Source organism: Musca autumnalis, unplaced genomic scaffold (assembly GCF_047663935.1).
Source record: "Musca autumnalis isolate F117 unplaced genomic scaffold, ASM4766393v1 scaffold_1, whole genome shotgun sequence".
Taxonomy (NCBI): domain Eukaryota; kingdom Metazoa; phylum Arthropoda; class Insecta; order Diptera; family Muscidae; genus Musca; species Musca autumnalis.
In genome coordinates this window covers 305246741-305263571 of record NW_027411644.1, presented here as the reverse complement: position 1 = coordinate 305263571, position 16831 = coordinate 305246741, and the positions used below count along the sequence as shown (strand labels likewise).

Sequence of the window (16831 nt, the reverse complement as noted above, 5' to 3'; positions counted from 1 at the left end):
ATTCACTCGATTTCGTAAATGTCAATGTACTTTAAACCTATTAAGTTTCTAAAATAAATTATTAACACACTTAGCGCCGAGATTCTTTTTTTTAGAGAAAACTTAATAAAATTGATTTTATTGAGACTAAAAAATGCTTTAAAAATTATTTTTTTTTTCTCTAAAACGTATAATTTTGCTGGAATTTGAATTAAGATAATCTTGCCGTTACGGCAGCGTAAAGCTACGGGCGTCAGTGGTTTAAGCCGAAAACATATCCTACGTTTGAGTAAAGTTTTGCGTCATTTCTAGTAAAATCATAAAGAAACAAGTAAAAAAAGTATAAGTCAGCCACGCTGACGGAGATATACCCTCAGCCATTGACAAAAAAAAAGAACAACCAAACACAATAATTATGCCGTAAATAAAATATCATGGTACAATAAAAAAGGCAACCTTATGCTATCATATGTTTACAATTTTTTCAAAAATATGTATTTGACAACATCTCATTGTCAAAAATGATTGCATATGTACAGTGGTGGCCAATACATTTGCAACAAAATTGTACATCTTCGAATATACGTCTCTAAAATATTTATTTGAAAGTGAAATTAGGTATTTTTTTTAAATTATTTAGAGTTTAATGCTTCAAAAATAGCTGTGTTCCTTTTCTTACCTGAGGTTACCATTTTTACCATTTGTTACCATTTTTAACATGCAAAGCGTTCCTTAACACCAAAAAGTGGTAAAACTGGCAGCAATTTTTAAGAGAGTTAGAGAGGAGAGAGAGCCCATATGTCTTTCTCTTCTACCACAGGCTACCAGACAAATTTCTGCAGGTAAAAAAATGGTAGAACTGATTTTTCGACTTTTGTTTGACGATTAGGGATACGTATTACCAAGCAAAAATCGATCTTTCGATCTTTTGATTCTTACTTAGAACTCAAGAATCGATCATTCGATCTTCTGATTCTTACTTGGAACTCAAAAATCGATTTTTTGATTCTTACGTAGGAATCAAAAATCGATCTTTCGATCCTTTGATTCTTATTTAGAACTCACTTGGATAAAAGAATCGTTCGATCGAGATTACTCCTTAGTTGAAAATGTGAACGTTTTAGTGTACAATGCTTCGCGTTTAACACTGCCGTACCGTTAGATTAACTTTGTCCATCAGTACAACAAATAATATAATATTAGCTCCGTTCCTTTACGTTCAAGAATCTTAAAGTTTTACCACTTTTTTCTTGAAAAGCGTTCCTTTACTTCTGAGACCATACAATTCATATGGGAGCAGTTCACAACTTTTACTACTTTTGCCGGTTTTACCATTTTCAAAAGTAAAGGAACAGACCAATTGTTGTCTTGCTCTTACCAATGTAATCTCTATTTCATTTTCGTGGTACATCAAAAAGTCAAAACAGAATTGATCTTTCGATTCCCACTGCAAGAATCGAAGAATCATAATAGAAAATCGATCTTTCGATTCTCTATGAAGTCAAAACTCGATTCCGATTTTTAGATTCTTTAAATCAAAGAATCGAGGAATCGATTGCTCGGAAATCGACTTGCGTATCCCTATTGACGATTATTTCACAATGAAAAAAAAAAAATGGACGAAAAACAGAAGAAAAAGTCGAACGCTGATAAAACTAAATTAAAAACTGTGAAATAAAAGACGAAAATTGAGTTTTTATGTTTTTTCTTGACATTGCTACCAGATCTACCATTTTTCCGTTCCTTTACTTTTCTGGTAAAAATGTTCATGAGAGAGCAATTTTGACACTTTTCTCTTTTAACACTTTTACCATTAAAAAAGTAAAGGAACAAAGGTAATAGGAACTAAACGTTTCGACTCGATATACAACAACAATTATGAAAAAAAAAAAATTAAAATGCTTCCCGGAAATGTCTATATACTAAATTTGTGTGGTAAATTATCATCTGATGAGCTTTCTAAATCTTTTCAAGTTTATAGACTCCCGAATTTCCAATTATACCCTACGCTCAAATATTTTCGAGACCTAGACTTCTGAATTTTGCTAACAAACGATATAACCAGACTCTAGACTCTGAATTTTATTAAATCGAAAACTGAAATGTGAAAAACTTACCATTATTTCCGAAGTTTTAGACTCTTGCACCCATGTTCATGCTTCTCCCCTATGACCCGCCACCCTACCGGTGAAGTACGTATGACTGATATCAGTTTAAACATTTTAATTTCCAAAAACAAAAGAAAATAATTTGAATCATATAAAAAATGATATTTTACAAAAATTTAAGATTTTTGCATGTGATTTGGTTCAGTTGCAAATGTTTTGACCATTAAATGTTAAGGCGTGTTATTTTTCTTCTAAAATTTTTTCAAATTTTTGTTGTTGTATTCCAGTCAAAAATTTTTATTTTCTTATTTTTGAAGCATTAAACTATAAATAATTGCAACAAATACCTAATTTCACTTTCAAAAAATATTTTAGTGACATTTTTCTAAAATGTGCAATTATGTTGCATATGTATTGGCCACCACTGTATGTGAACCTAACCCAGCTAACATTTTTTTCCGAATTCGTTTCGAATTCGGACAGAATTTCTGAAAAAATATCCGATTCTGATGCCGAATTCGTACCGAATTCGGTACGAAAGTTGTATGGACGTGGTCACCGAATTCGGAAAGAATTTTCTAAGGAAATTCTTAAAAAATATTAGAGTTTCGCGACGAATTCGGTCCGTATTCGGAGAAAATTTTAGATTTTCTGACAGAATTCGGTCCGAATTCGGAAGAAAATTCTGGAAAATTCGATGAAAAATTTAGATTTTCTTAAGAAAATCCGTCCGAATTCGGAAAGAAATTCTGGAAAAATTCGGAGAAAAGTTAAGATTTTCTGAAAAAAAAATCGGAAACAATTCTGACGCTGATGCCTTTGATATTAACACAACACGTGTCGTGCTGTACTGGAAGATTCTAATTTCAAACTTTCTAATGATTGTGCCTGTTGTTATCATTTTATGATTAACAGTAGAACAATGTGCAGAAGCATGTTGAAGCTATCAACACTAGCTTGAATTGTTATATGTTGCATTTATATTAGAAAAAAATTTTAAAATTGTATATGCGAATTTTATGACCAGTCATTTTGTTCTTCGACATCAACCGAAAAAAAATCCCTTAGAAAATCCATTAGAAATCGGAACGAATTCGGAATGACGATTCTTAAGATTCTTTAGAAAATGTGCAGAGATTCTTAAAATAAACTTATAGAAAATCGGTCAAAATTCTATGAAATATTAGAGAAATCGGCCACATTTCTAAAAAATATTCAGAAAATATCAGAAAAAATCTGATATCATAGCCCTCGGAAAAAATTGTTAGCTGGGTAATTGAAAATAAATATATGTATTTGTGCATGTCGGTTGTATTTAAATTTTAAATGAAGTAAAAACTAAAACTGGAGACCGCAAGTTCTGTACATACATACATAATGGTTTTGAAGGAGAAACGTGTGTTCACAAGCTTGCAAGTCTGCAGTCATCAGCTATGTTTACATTTACGAAATCCACTCGATTTCATCTGTCAAATCCATTGGTTAAACGTCAAATAAAATCCAATGGATATCAAATGAGATTTCATTTGACGTTTAAGCTATGGAATTGACAGATAAAATCGAGTGGATTTCGTAAATGTAAACTTAGCATTCATCTGAATCGCCATATATTTCCAAAGCGATTAATTTTCAAAACGATTTTATAATTATTAAAAACGTACAAATGTAAATAAACAAATCATGGTAGAACAAATATAAGGTAAAGTAAATACTACAACAAAAACAACTCAACAACAATCTCATAGAAATTTGTTTTTGTTTGTAATGTTAGTGTCAAACGTATATGTAAACAAAATAGGGATATGTCTATAAATTATTTAAATTTAAAAAACTAATAATTTTTCACATTTGATTGAATATTTTGGAAAACATGAATGAAAATTCGTTACATTTTCAATTTGAAAGTTTCCACATCATTCCACTAAATGCATAATTTCTCGCAGAAAATAGAATTCTCGCAAAAATGTTTGGGGTCGCTGGAAATTCATTGAAAAAGGAGAAGCTGGTTCTATATTTTCTTTTTGAAATCAAAGAAGCACATGTTTATTACGGCTTTATTTTTTAAAATTTAACAAAATACTTCACAAACGTTGTACCGCCTCTATAGGCGGTGTTTTATTGTGCGGCTCGTTGTTCGGACTTGGAGGAGGTTACATATCATTGATATGAAGAAGTCTTTCTGGGAAATAGTTTTTTTCGGAATGATATATTTTTTCCTCAAAAAATATATATCCCTAATGTACATCTAAATAGAAATCATGGTACAAATACACAGGTAGCCGCATCGGCAATTGTTGGTAACATAAGATGTCAAAATTTGACATCAATTCAATGCAATTGACACATTATGTTACCATCAGCTGGCTTGATAATGCTACCTGTATTATTGTACCATGATAGAAATAAATATATAAAATGTCGTATGGAATTTGGTACCACACCAGCTGATCGAATATGAAAAGTCAAATCCCTTTATAAAAAAATTATTTTTGTTGTAATTTCCCCAACAACATAAAGAAAGTTTTGACATAACATATTCAAAATTTTACGATGCCACTACCTGGGTAATTGTGCCATGACACTAACGTTACAACCCAATTTAGTCAGCTGTGTATTGCTGTTACCTTTTATAGTTCTACCATGTAAACAAATGTTGTTTTTGTTTTTAATGTCATATACCCCGGTTACACTATTGAAGGTTAACCCACTGGGCTTAATAGATCCAGTGGGTTAATCTTTGCTGGTTACACTTAGCTTTGCGAGGATATAATCTGTCAGCTGATGTTTGTTTACGTATACATACAAAATAACTGATAAAGTCGTGTGTTACACTTTTACAATTTCTCGTATGAGATATCATCCCCTCTTTGCTCATATTGGTATATTTTACACACAGGGATACATTTTTGTATCATGGTATCAAGCGTACTTTTTGTTAAAAAAGTGTCTAATGTAAAAAAATAAATAATTTTATGATTTTCAAATAACTTTAGATTTATTAACTCCATAAAATCTCATGCGACCAATCGTAAACGTGTAAAACACGACAAACTCTGTTGCAAAAACAGTTGCAACTTTTGGTACTTTTTGAGTAGAGTTGGATTTTTTTGCACAAATACCGAATACAACACTGTATTTTTGGTGGATTTGTGCCGGATTTAAAATAAACCCAGTCGTGAGAGGATTTAATTTTTGTATGGCAAATCTGGTCAGATTTGACCAGATTAAGCAATAAATCCTCATAAAGTGGGTTAACCCGACAAAAAACTGTAGTGTAACCGCACTAATAATACACTGGACATGGGGGTTTGATTTGAAAGGTTAACAGAAAGTACCAGAGAGGGGTGTCCGAAATTACAAATGATGTTACCTTTATTGTTTTACCATGATAATTGGTCTGTTCCTTTACTTTTGAAAGTGGTAAAACCGGCAAAAGTAGCAAAAGTTGTAATCTGGTTTCATATGAATTGTATGGTGTCTGAAGTAAAGGAACGCTTTTCGAGTAAAAAGTTGTAAAACTTGAAGATTCTTGCACGTAAAGGAACAGAGCTAATATTTATTGATTTTGAAAAAACAAAATTGATTTTGTATCACGTGTTTGCTTTGAAATATGTACGTACCGTAATGTCTGAAGGAGGAATTCGAAGAAAATTCGCGAAAAATGGAAAAGAAACTAGATGCTAAATTAGAATAAAAAATTCAAAAGTCTCATGATGGAATTAGTGGCACATTTTAGTAAAAAAAAGATTCGAGAATATTACGGAAGTTATTGAAAAGCGAGTGGAGGTTGTAGAAAACCATTTAAAGAAATTGGATAGGAAATTTCTGGGTCACGACAAGAAGTTTGTGAATCTGGAAAAGAAAATGTCGGAACTGGAAATCAAGGAGGACCAGTGCAGGTTATTGATAACACTCTGCTGCTGACGTATTACAGAATATTCCCGCCGCTTCTAGAAACAACTATGGAGATATAATTGCTGCTCTCGAACTTAAGTACGGTGGCGGACATAAGCAAGATACAATGGTGAAACCTCAGGCTTGCAACGTGCGAAGGCTGCAAGATAAGGACAACAATCCCCAAACCGTTGTCGAACTTATGAAAGATGCACTAATGCAGGAAAAAGATAAAATGAAACGAGGAGCTGGTAGAACGAAAAAGACTTGGTATAACTGTCGGAAAGCTGGACACATTGCACGAGAATGCAGATTGCGACGACCAAGTCCCAGATCCGCCTCACCACCTTCGAAAAGCGAAGTCCATCTTGTGGCCAAGAATCCGAAAAATGAGACATCAGGTGAATTAAATAAAATAAATTCCGCCAATTACGAACGGCCGTTGGTAGATGAAGAAAACGATGGTCTCACAATTTCTATTACCATAGTCCAGCAGAAGAATCACAACTTAACTGTTAAAGGCTTCATCAATGGTGTATTGCGTACCTTGACATTGGACACCGGTGCAACAAAGTCCATTATTAGACTGGATTTGGTAAAAGGGAAGGTATTGCCGTTAAATGGAGTCAAATTGCGGACGACTACAGGCGAGGCTGCAACAGTACATGGAAAGGCCTACCAAATAGGGATACGTAAAATCGATTTCGGTTAATCGATTATTAACCATAAAATTTCCAAAAGTCGTAGTCGACTATTGACCGTGCGAAAACCGAATAATCGATTTTTCTCAGGCCATGTTTATATTAGAGCTTTTTGCAGGGTTAACCTTCTTTATGAGGATTTATTTGAAATATAAGCAACGGAATTGGCATTTGAAACCCAGTGGGTTTGTTAAATCCGGTTATATATAAACGTACTATTAGTCGACATTCGGAAGACGGAGTCAACCATTAGTCGTAGTCTATTATTAATCGTAGTCTATTATTATTCGTAGTCGGCTAATAATCGTGGTCGACTATTAGTCGTAGTTGACTATTGGGTGTGCTAAAACCGCATAATTGACGGTACTTTTTTATACATATAACCATCACGGATCGCATCAACGAAAATGGTCGATTATATTCGGTTTTCGGCGGTTAACGATTAATCGAAAGTCGACTTTTGGAACACTCTCAAATAATCGACTAACCGAAAATCGAGTTTTAAGTTTTTCACGAAAACCGAATAATCGAAAAACCGATTATTGCAATTCACTGCATATCCCTACTACCAAAGGCTAAGTATTGGTAGAAAATAGGTAAATTTCGATTTTATAGTGGCCGATATTGTGAACGAAGTTATACTTGGTGTAGACTTCATGATTGCCTTCGACATCAATCTGGACTAAAATACCGTGTAATGACATGGTCCAATGTGGAAATACTGATAAATGTGGACTACAACGAGAAGGAAAGCATGCATCGGTCAAGTGCAGAATCTGACGAGATCGCTGTAGATGTCCGTGCGCTGAAGGTGGAAGCCGCCAACAATTGGTTTGTAGGAAAGCGGAAAATCCCGCAATAAGGAGGAAAAAGCGAAGATGTACTTCGAGGAAAGGTCCAACGAAAAGCGGCCGCATAGCTAGGAAGGACAAGTCCCATGAAGAGCAGGTGGCACTTAGGAGGTTGTCCACGAAGAAAGAAGACAAAACGTCGCGTTTACTGAAGAGAAAACAACGATGTCGTCCAGAGGAGCAATAGTCCAAAGCTGACGGCATAGAGTGTACATCTAAATCGGTTGCCACCACTACGGAACAAAAACTGTGTCTATAGACACAGTTCAATTTTTGACAATGACTCCAACTCCACTCCAATAAAAATTTCCGTCTCATCTTAAGTTTTTATTTCTTTATGTATGGATGTAGTGAAATCATAAGGCCTGTTCGATAACTTCGCAAGTAAAACGTATTTGCAGGTTCTTGCAACTACTTGCAAATACTTCTCATTTCTCTTTTACTGAACAAGTTTGTTATCGAACAGCATTTTGTAAAAGTTTGTACAATTTTCTACAAACTTTTGAGTTATCGTACAGACCTATAATCTTAGTGTGAAGTTGTGCATCTTGCGGCAGGAGTTGTATAAGCACTTGTTGCTTCGGGCAATGCTGATTTCAAATTCACCCAAAGCTACAGATAGTTCCGCAAAATCTTCAGCGTGGAACAATTGACTACAGAACCAAATTATTTTGATTTGATCTCTTTTCTTTTCAATGATTTCCATTTATGTACATATTTTATTTCAAAGGAGGGAGAATAAAGTTTTAACTTTACTCCGTATGTTTTGAATAGAGAAGACAACGTAAATGAAGTCTACCATGCCGAAAAGCTGCTGGTCAAGCTGCAGCTAGAGCGGCCATCCCCATTATTTAGTCCTGTCCAACCGTTTGTCAGGCTGGAGCGCATGATAATTCACGAACGGATTAGGCCCAACATTTGATACTCGTAATATTTCTTCCAGATATAGATCTTTTCCATCCTCCACGATATGTGACAGTACCTCACCGGGGCCTGAATTGCTTGCATGTGGTTGTTGTTTTGACGCGTGACCAGACTTACAACGGACCGACTGTGTCGAGACCTTATAGTACGTTTATATATAAGCGGATTTAACAAACCCACTGGTTTTAAATGTCAATTCCTTTACGTATACGTCAAGTAAATCCTCATTAATGGGTACTTTACACGGTATGTTTTTTACATATGAGTTGTCACTTCTCCCATACAAAATGTATATGCAAAGTGACAGCTCATATGTAAAAAACATATCGTGTAAAGTACCCATAAGAAGTTTAACCCGGCAAAAGGCCATAATATAAACATGGCCTAAGGTTTTTAATAGCGATATTATTTGAACATTAATCAGGTAATACATAACATATGGCCTGTTCCCGTACATTATTACATATCTGATAAATGTTGTAAAAGTAGAAAACGACGAGAAAATGGTAAAAACTTTTAAATTCTGGAAATGTTTATGCTTCCTTCCCTAAAAGAGGCCACAGCATTTTGGCAATCCCCGTAAACCAGCATTCGATCTGTCCCCAGATGGAATGTCTCAACATTCAACCATAATTGTTAAAAAATAAATTTAAACATATGTATGTATCTTTTAATTGGTATTATAGTTTATTCTTACAATTATTTCTTTAATTAATTTAATTGCTTAGTAAAAACAGTACACTCGATATCATCTTTGGTTAGATCTTTATCACCCCAACCCCATACAGGATGGCTGCCATCTCCAGTACGTAGAACACGTCGTTTTATGATTTCGGTTGGAACGGTTTTCAGGTCATAAGCCCAACCGATTTTAGCCATGATTTCAATGAATAAAGCACTCACATTTGCGCTTGAACCACCCAATTCAGCTGTCTTATAATCCCATGGGAAAACATGATGATAATTGTGATAGCTTTCGCCAATTGTAATACCGTTCAATATAGGATTTTCTCCAGGATTGAAACTTCTTTAGTATGAAAGAGAAAATGTTGTGTGATTTATGAATAACTAAAAAATCGATTCAACTTACTTGTCATACGGCTTATTTCCAAACAAGTGACAAACGCTGTTTATACACCAGGTAAAATTAACCAGGACATACCATCGGGATAGTGCACACACAATGAAGGCGTTCTTAAAAGATTCATTCCAGCATAAACTCGGTATCAATGTGGGCAATAGAAATGTGAACGTAATCATCAGTGACTTGTAATACCTGAAACAGAAACCAACATTTAAAATTAACAGCATTTCATTGCACCTGTTTCATGATGTCGATACGGAAATGAAATCCCACAATAACTTTAGCTTTGCTAACACAATTACATATGTATTTCTTTAAAAGCTATTTATGTAGGGGAGTTCCATCGCTTTAATTTTTGTATCGATCTAATAGAAACAGGATCAGTTCTTTGTTTATTTTTCACCTGTGCTGAAACATAACAATTGGATTGTTTTCCAAATCAGATATATCCACAGTTTTACCCTTCTTTATGACATCAGGATGTTTCTTCGTCATTAGCCAACCCATGTGAGAGAAAAAGAAACCACGCATAGCATTGTGGGGATCAGCATCTGTCTCCGAGAACTTGTGATGTACCCGATGATCACGACACCATTCATAAATGGAATTTTGAAAAGCTGTGCAATTGAAAATCATCAATAAAATTTCCAGTGGTCGTTTTACTTTATAGGAACGATGTGACCAAAGGCGATGTGCTCCGGCTGTTATACCAAGACCACTAAGATATGTTATAACGACGGCTAAAATGATATAAAATTAAAAATCGACAAGCTATGAGTATTATTTGTTTATGGGTGGGCGGATGCACACACACCTTAGAACATAAAGTACACTTTTTTTCAAATTCAGTTTTTTTTTCATCATCTTTATTCGTCTTTTAGTCGGTTATTTGTCAATTATGTTCGATTGAGGTGTGCTCCATGTGACTAGATTATGTTTTGGTCTGTTCCAAAACTACAAGAATGTACTAATTTTTACCATTTTTCCGATAACCTAAAGGAAAATTGTTGTCATGGTAAACAGTTCTTGTATATTCTGGAACAGACATTACCTTTTTAAACTTACTGAACACAAAAGACTGCCATTTCAGGGATAATGTTAAAAACAGGTATAGACCATAAATGGAAACCACGGTAACTAGTGTTAATAATATAACATTAAGCCATACTATATCAAGTTTTCGATTATCGGTTTGTTTTAAGTCTTGTATATCTTTTGCAAGACCACCATCTGTTGTATCAGCATCTCTTTCCTCAAGTATCCCAGTTTCAGTATTTATATAATGGCCCTGATTCGTTTTGGGTGTCATAGTGTTCTGTAAGTAAGTAAACGATTAAACTAATTAAGTTCCATTTTAATATTTGGTATGTTCCTTTACTTTTGAAAGTGGTAAAACCAGCAAAAGTAGCAAAAGTTGTAATTTGCTTCCATATGAATTTTATAGTGGCTGAAGTAAAGGAACGCTTTTCGAGTAAAAAGTTGTAAAACTTGAAGATTCTTGCACGTAAAGGAACAGAGCTATTGTTACGAATTTAAAACGCATTTTACACTTGCACTTAAAACATGTGTTGTGGGAGTTTATGTCATTTATTGTATGGCATTTACAACTACAATGATGCATATTTTATAAAACACAATGTAAAATGCGTTTAACTGCTAGGTTTAAGTTGATTTAGTTGAATTTCCGTTAATTTAAAAATTTGAATTACTAATTTAGTTTTATAACAACAATTACGTGTAGAATTCTCTCAATCTTTCCAGTTCTTTCTTTCCATGTTTATTTTGTTATTGTTTTACATTTATCTATCATGCATATATTGCTTAGGCGGCCATCAGACCATCTGCTTTTTCACATGTATGTTGTCACTTTGGGTATACTAATATACAGAACAGCTGATGTCATACATGTGAAAAAGCAGATGGTCTGATGGCGGCCTTACTTACTTCAAATACAACTCTGATTCACTAACACATACATTCATTTGTCGGTTGTCTTCCAGCTGTCCATCACTTTTTCACAGACAGTCGGCTTAAAAAATTTTTGACATTTTTGTGAAAAAGAAGTGAGATGATAATTAAAATGTGCTGAAAACAAAAGAATATGTACAAAAACAAAATGTGTGAACGGAAAACAAAACGGAATCGATGATTTTAATTCATAATTTTACAACTGTTTTTGCAGTTGTCTGGACGCCTACGTCACACAGGCAAGTTTTGAGTTTTTGACAATCAATACATGAACTCAACTGTCCTGTCATGTGTAAACGCAGGGTTAGAGTAGGTTTCCCCTATTGTTGTTGTTGTACTTTCTTTTATGTTTGATTTGATAATTGTCACGTCATTTCGCTTAGGGGTAGTTTACACTATATGTAAATGTCATATGACACGAAATAAAAACACTCCATATCTACCCACGTAGGCAATGTGGAGACGTAATTGTATTAAATTTTTGCTGGTGTGGGCGCACAAAGTAAATGGCGTAAGGAAAATCCCCAATATTGCACATATTAGCGACTATATAATGCTGGAAAATTTCATGTCATATGACATTTACATATAGTGTAAACTACCCCTTATCTTGTAATTATTGCTCTCTCGCCCTCGCTTAAGCGCTCGGCACATACGGTCCGTTTAGTGCCACGTTGGGACACCCGTTGTTCCAAAAAAGTTAAATTATGTTTAACTTTAATGCGTCAGCCACATTGTAGTTTTTCAAAAAAACTTGGCTTAAAGCGCTCGGCACATACGGAGCGTTGTGCGTTACGTTACAACAAGCACATGAAAAAAGTGTAAGTGAAGCCAAGTTTTTTGAAAAACAACAACATGGCTGACGTATTAAAGTTAAACATAAGCTTCGTTCCAGAACTAAAAAGTTTTTGCACATTTAACACATTTTGAACATTTTTCCCCGAAATGCGTTCCCGTGCACCAAAAAAGTTGCAAAATGTTCACTTCTCTTTGAACAAAAATGGCGCTGAATTTCTCTCTCTTTAGAAACTTTTTACACGACAAATTTGAGCGAACAAAAATGTGCAACATGTTTGCCGGCTTCCGATTGGCTGACACGCCGACTTTGACATTTGTTCCACTTTTTTTGACGTTTCTGCCATTTTTCCGTTCCCGTACATTTTGGAAAAATGTGTGCGTTGAACTCATTTTTGACGGTTTTCTCTTTTGCACATTTTTCCATTAAAAAAGTACTGGAACGGAGCTATAATTTAACTGTTTTGGGACAACGCGTTTCCGAACGTGTCACTAAACGGACCGTATGTGCCGAGGGCTTTAGTGCGAGTGTGCCTCTGTGTTTGTCGCACAGTTGGATTCGAGATGTTGTCAGATCCTATAGAAAGATCGGGAACAAAAAGTGACGGGCTATAGATACAAGGGAGTTGTTAGGCAGTGAGTTAGTTGTGTTTTATAGTACGTTTATATATAACCGGATTTTACAAACCCACTGGGTTTCAAATGTCAATTCCATTGCTTATATTTCAAATAAATCCTCATAAAGAAGGTTAACCCTGCAAAAGGCTATAATATAAACATGGCCTAAAGGCCAGAACAGAATCAATCGTCGCTTGCTTTGCTTGCTTCCCCAAATGTAAAGTTATAAAGGAATGCCAGAGCCTCCTAAAAGTGAACGCAGGCGGATTTGCAAAGAGGCTCTGGCATTCCTTTATAATTTGACATTTGGGGAAGCAAGCGACGATTGATTCTGTTCTGGCCTTTAGACGTCAAACTGAACAGTCGGTTAAAGAAGAAGTAAAGGAAAACTTTGTGCTTAGAATTATGGTCGGTTGTGATAAGTGTAATAAAGTAAATGAATCGTAATCTAAAACGAATCCTGTTTTATTTGGTACAAATCGTACTGGGGAATAAAGCAACGTCTACACGGAGATTAGTTAAACCTAATCCCGTAACAATATTATATTTTTGTTTATTTATTAAATACTGGCACCACTCGTTCATTGGATCACTTCTGTTGTGCCATAAATATGAGGTCTGTTCGTTTACTCAATAATTTGTACAAGTCTGGATTCTTGTTCTAAGAAAATTTGAAATGAAAAATATTTCCTTTATAATTTTTTTTTTTCATTTGACAGTTTTCTCCTTTATAAAAGTTTTCATTTCACATTTTCATAGAAACAGAATTGAGCCCCAGTATGTCCCAATTTACATTGGGCGAGTTTACTTGCGGCAATTGTAATTTTGTTGGAGAGAGAGGTGAGGCATATGGTAACCCTTTGCCTCTCAGCACCCTCTCTCACCTACAAACTGACAATTGCCGCAAGTAAACTCGCCTAATGTAAATTGGGACTATTTTCTTGTAATCGACTAAAGGCCTGGGTACATAAGCAGCGTTGCCTGATTGCCTTGCTTTCCTGCTTCATTTCTGACATAACAAAAATAAAATAATAAAGAAGGCCCAGCAAATTTCGAACTGGGTTGCCATTTTCTTTTTTATTCTTTTATAAGAAGCAAGCAAGGCAAGCAGGCGAGGCAGCTTATGTATCTAGGCCTTAAGGTATTTTGCATGGTACTGTAGAGTAAACGAACAACATCCAGTAACAATTTGTACAAATTATAACAGCCTGTTTTTGTCTGTCACACGAACTGTTCGTAATAAAACGTATACGTTAAAAATTTGGTTCTTGTAAAATTTTACGAACCATTCGTCTTTATCTAAAAGCTTTCGTCTATTTCGGAAAAGCTTTATGAATTTTTATTTTGTGAATTTTGCATCTGCATCTGTACGTAATATGTGTTGCTTGATGGCAACCCCGATAAACAGATGACAAACAACAAAGAAGACAACAGCTTCGTTCCCGTACTTTTTAATAGTAAAACTGTAAAAGAGACGAACTGTAAAATTTTTTTTCCCACACAAAAGTTTTTTGAGATAGTTCGGGAACGGAAAAATGGAAAATACGTAAAAAAAACTGGAACAAATGTCAAAGTCGGCGTATCAGCCAATCAAACGCCGGCAACCATGTTACTATTTTTTACACGCTCAAATTTGTCGAGTAAAAAGTTTTTAAAGAGAGCGCCATTCAGCGCCATTTTTGTTTAAAGAGAAGTGAACAATTTACAACTTTTTTGTGTACGGGAACGGTTTTTCGGGTAAAATGTGTAAAAGTCGTAAAAATTTTAAAAACTTTTTAGTTCTGGAACAAAGCTAAAAATGTAAACAAATTTGTCGAAAAAATAATTAACAATAGCTGTGTTCCTTTACTTACCTGAGGTTACCATTTTTACCATTTCTTACCATTTTTAACCTGCAAAGCGTTCCTTAACCCCGAAAAGTGGCAAAACTGGAAGCAATTTTTAAGAGAGTGAGAGTGGCGAGAGAGGGAAAATGGCTTTCTCTTCTACCACGGGCTACCAGCAAAATTTCTGCAGGTAAAAAATGGCAGAACTGATTTTTCGACTTTTGTTTGACGATTAACGACGAAACTGGACGAAAAACAGAAGAAAAAGTCGATCGCTGACAAAACTAAATTAAAAACTGTGAATAAAATACGAAAATTGATTTTTTATGTTTCTTTTTGACATTGCTGCCAGTTCTACCATTTTTCCCTTCCTTTACTTTTCTGGTAAAAATGTTCATGAGAGAGCAATTTTGAGCAATTTTGACACTTTTCTATTTTACTCCCCTTACCATTAAAAAAGTAAAGGAACAAAGCTTATATGAGGAATCGGCGGTACTTCTTCTTCTGTGCTTCGGTGAAAATATATAAAATGACATTCCCCACCAGTTTTCGTGCGATTTGTGACATTTATTATTCAAATAATTCAGTTTTCATTCAAAACGATGGGTATTTTCCATTCGTTTATTTCTGACGTATTCGTTCGTCTGACTTTGTTACGAGAACCAAAAAATTACGAAAATGAAAAATTTCATTTGTTTGTCACACGAATACAAACGTCAATTGCTATGAAAACCAAATTGTGTTTTCGTTCATGAAATCGACGAACGAATGGACAAAAACAGACTGTAAAGCTGAAAACACATCCAACGTTTGAGTAAAGTTTTGTGTTGGGCGTTGAGAATAAAACAACAACAGGGCGACGCCGACACCAAAGTCCAGCGTTGATCTGTTTGCATCATGCCCAACAGTGTAAAAACGGCCAAAACGACACAAAACTTTACCCAAACGTTGGATGTGTTTTCAGTAGTGCGATTTTCTAAATCATTTTTGAGTTACCGACAATTATCGGTAAAATTAAAATGCTTATAATGTCGGGAATAAACGATGTTTTCGGTAAGTTAGCGACTAATAAAAAGAAATAAATTTCTACCGATAGGAAGAGTGTTGTCAACTTTTATTTGAACTTTTATTTCATAATTTTGCGTTTTAATTTTACCGATTTTTGTCGGTAACTCAAAAAATGTGTTAGAGAATCGCACTACTGCTTAAAGCTGAAAACACATCCAACGTATGATTAAAGTTTTGTGTTGGGCGTTGAGAAAAAACAACAACAGGGCTACGCCGACACCAAAGTCCAGCGTTGATATGTTTGCCGGCATATATTTCAAATGAATTTGAATTTTTCGGCATCATGCCGAACAGTGTAAAAACGGCCAAAACGACACAAAACTTTACAAAAACTTTGAATGTGTTTTCAGCTTTAGTTTTGTGCAGTTTTGGCCGTTTTTACACTGTTCGGCATGATGCCGAAAAATTAAAATTCATTTGAAATATATGACGGCAAACATATCAGTGCTGGACTTTGGTGTCGGCGGTATCGGACAGATAACCCGTTTTTTGTTCTTACATGTTTCCTTTAATAATAAGTGTCAGATAAATTAAAAGGAACTTTGTGTTACTTTTAAAATTTAAGGTCCATACCTATATACGTCCGTATACCCAGGGCGTGTGTGGTGAAAAAAGTAGATCACATGTATTCTTATGTCATGTTCACACGAGCGTTTCAATTACGTTGTTCGCCTGTCGAACGACGTACACGAAGTAACCCGTTTCCACGACACCATTCTTAATTAACAGAAACATAAACAAAATTGCCTTAATTTTTGTTTCCTTGTTTTTACGAAAATTTGAACCGAAAACACATAAAATATACATTAAATGAATAGGAAAAGCAATAGACTTTCCTTCAAATGTATCTTCTATATTTAACTACACACATTTCATTCATTTTTTCATAAATTCTGAATAATTTTGTATTTTCAATACATTTTTATATGTTTCTATTTTCAAAATTAAAGAGAGAGAGACATGTCAAAACAATATTTGTGTATACAGACTTACAGGTAGTTGTTTCCTTTTTGTT

At 34.7% G+C, this 16831-nt stretch overlaps 1 protein-coding gene across 1 annotated transcript; it reads right to left on the bottom strand.

Moving 5' to 3' along the window:
* Window positions 1-9105: 9105 nt before the first annotated feature.
* On the bottom strand, window positions 9106-10850 carry LOC141391405 (acyl-CoA Delta-9 desaturase-like). The gene is made up of 4 exons (XM_073964306.1): window positions 10607-10850; window positions 9945-10281; window positions 9548-9733; window positions 9106-9484 (listed from the first exon to the last, which is right to left on the bottom strand). The coding sequence occupies exons 1-4, from the start codon at window positions 10848-10850 to the stop codon at window positions 9169-9171; spliced, it is 1083 nt and encodes a 360-aa protein (XP_073820407.1). The 3' UTR covers window positions 9106-9168.
* Between the last annotated feature and the right edge of the window lie 5981 nt (window positions 10851-16831).

Excerpts from the sequence above, each read along its gene's own strand:
- LOC141391405 (XM_073964306.1), bottom strand. The coding sequence starts at position 10,850 with ATGACACCCAAAACGAATCAGGGCCATTATATAAATACTGAAACTGGG. Across the intron at positions 10,282-10,606 it reads ATGGCAGTCTTTTGTGTTCA|CCGTCGTTATAACATATCTT; the intron begins GTAAGTTTAAAA and ends ATATCATTTTAG. Across the intron at positions 9,485-9,547 it reads GGAAATAAGCCGTATGACAA|AAGTTTCAATCCTGGAGAAA; the intron begins GTAAGTTGAATC and ends TTCATACTAAAG.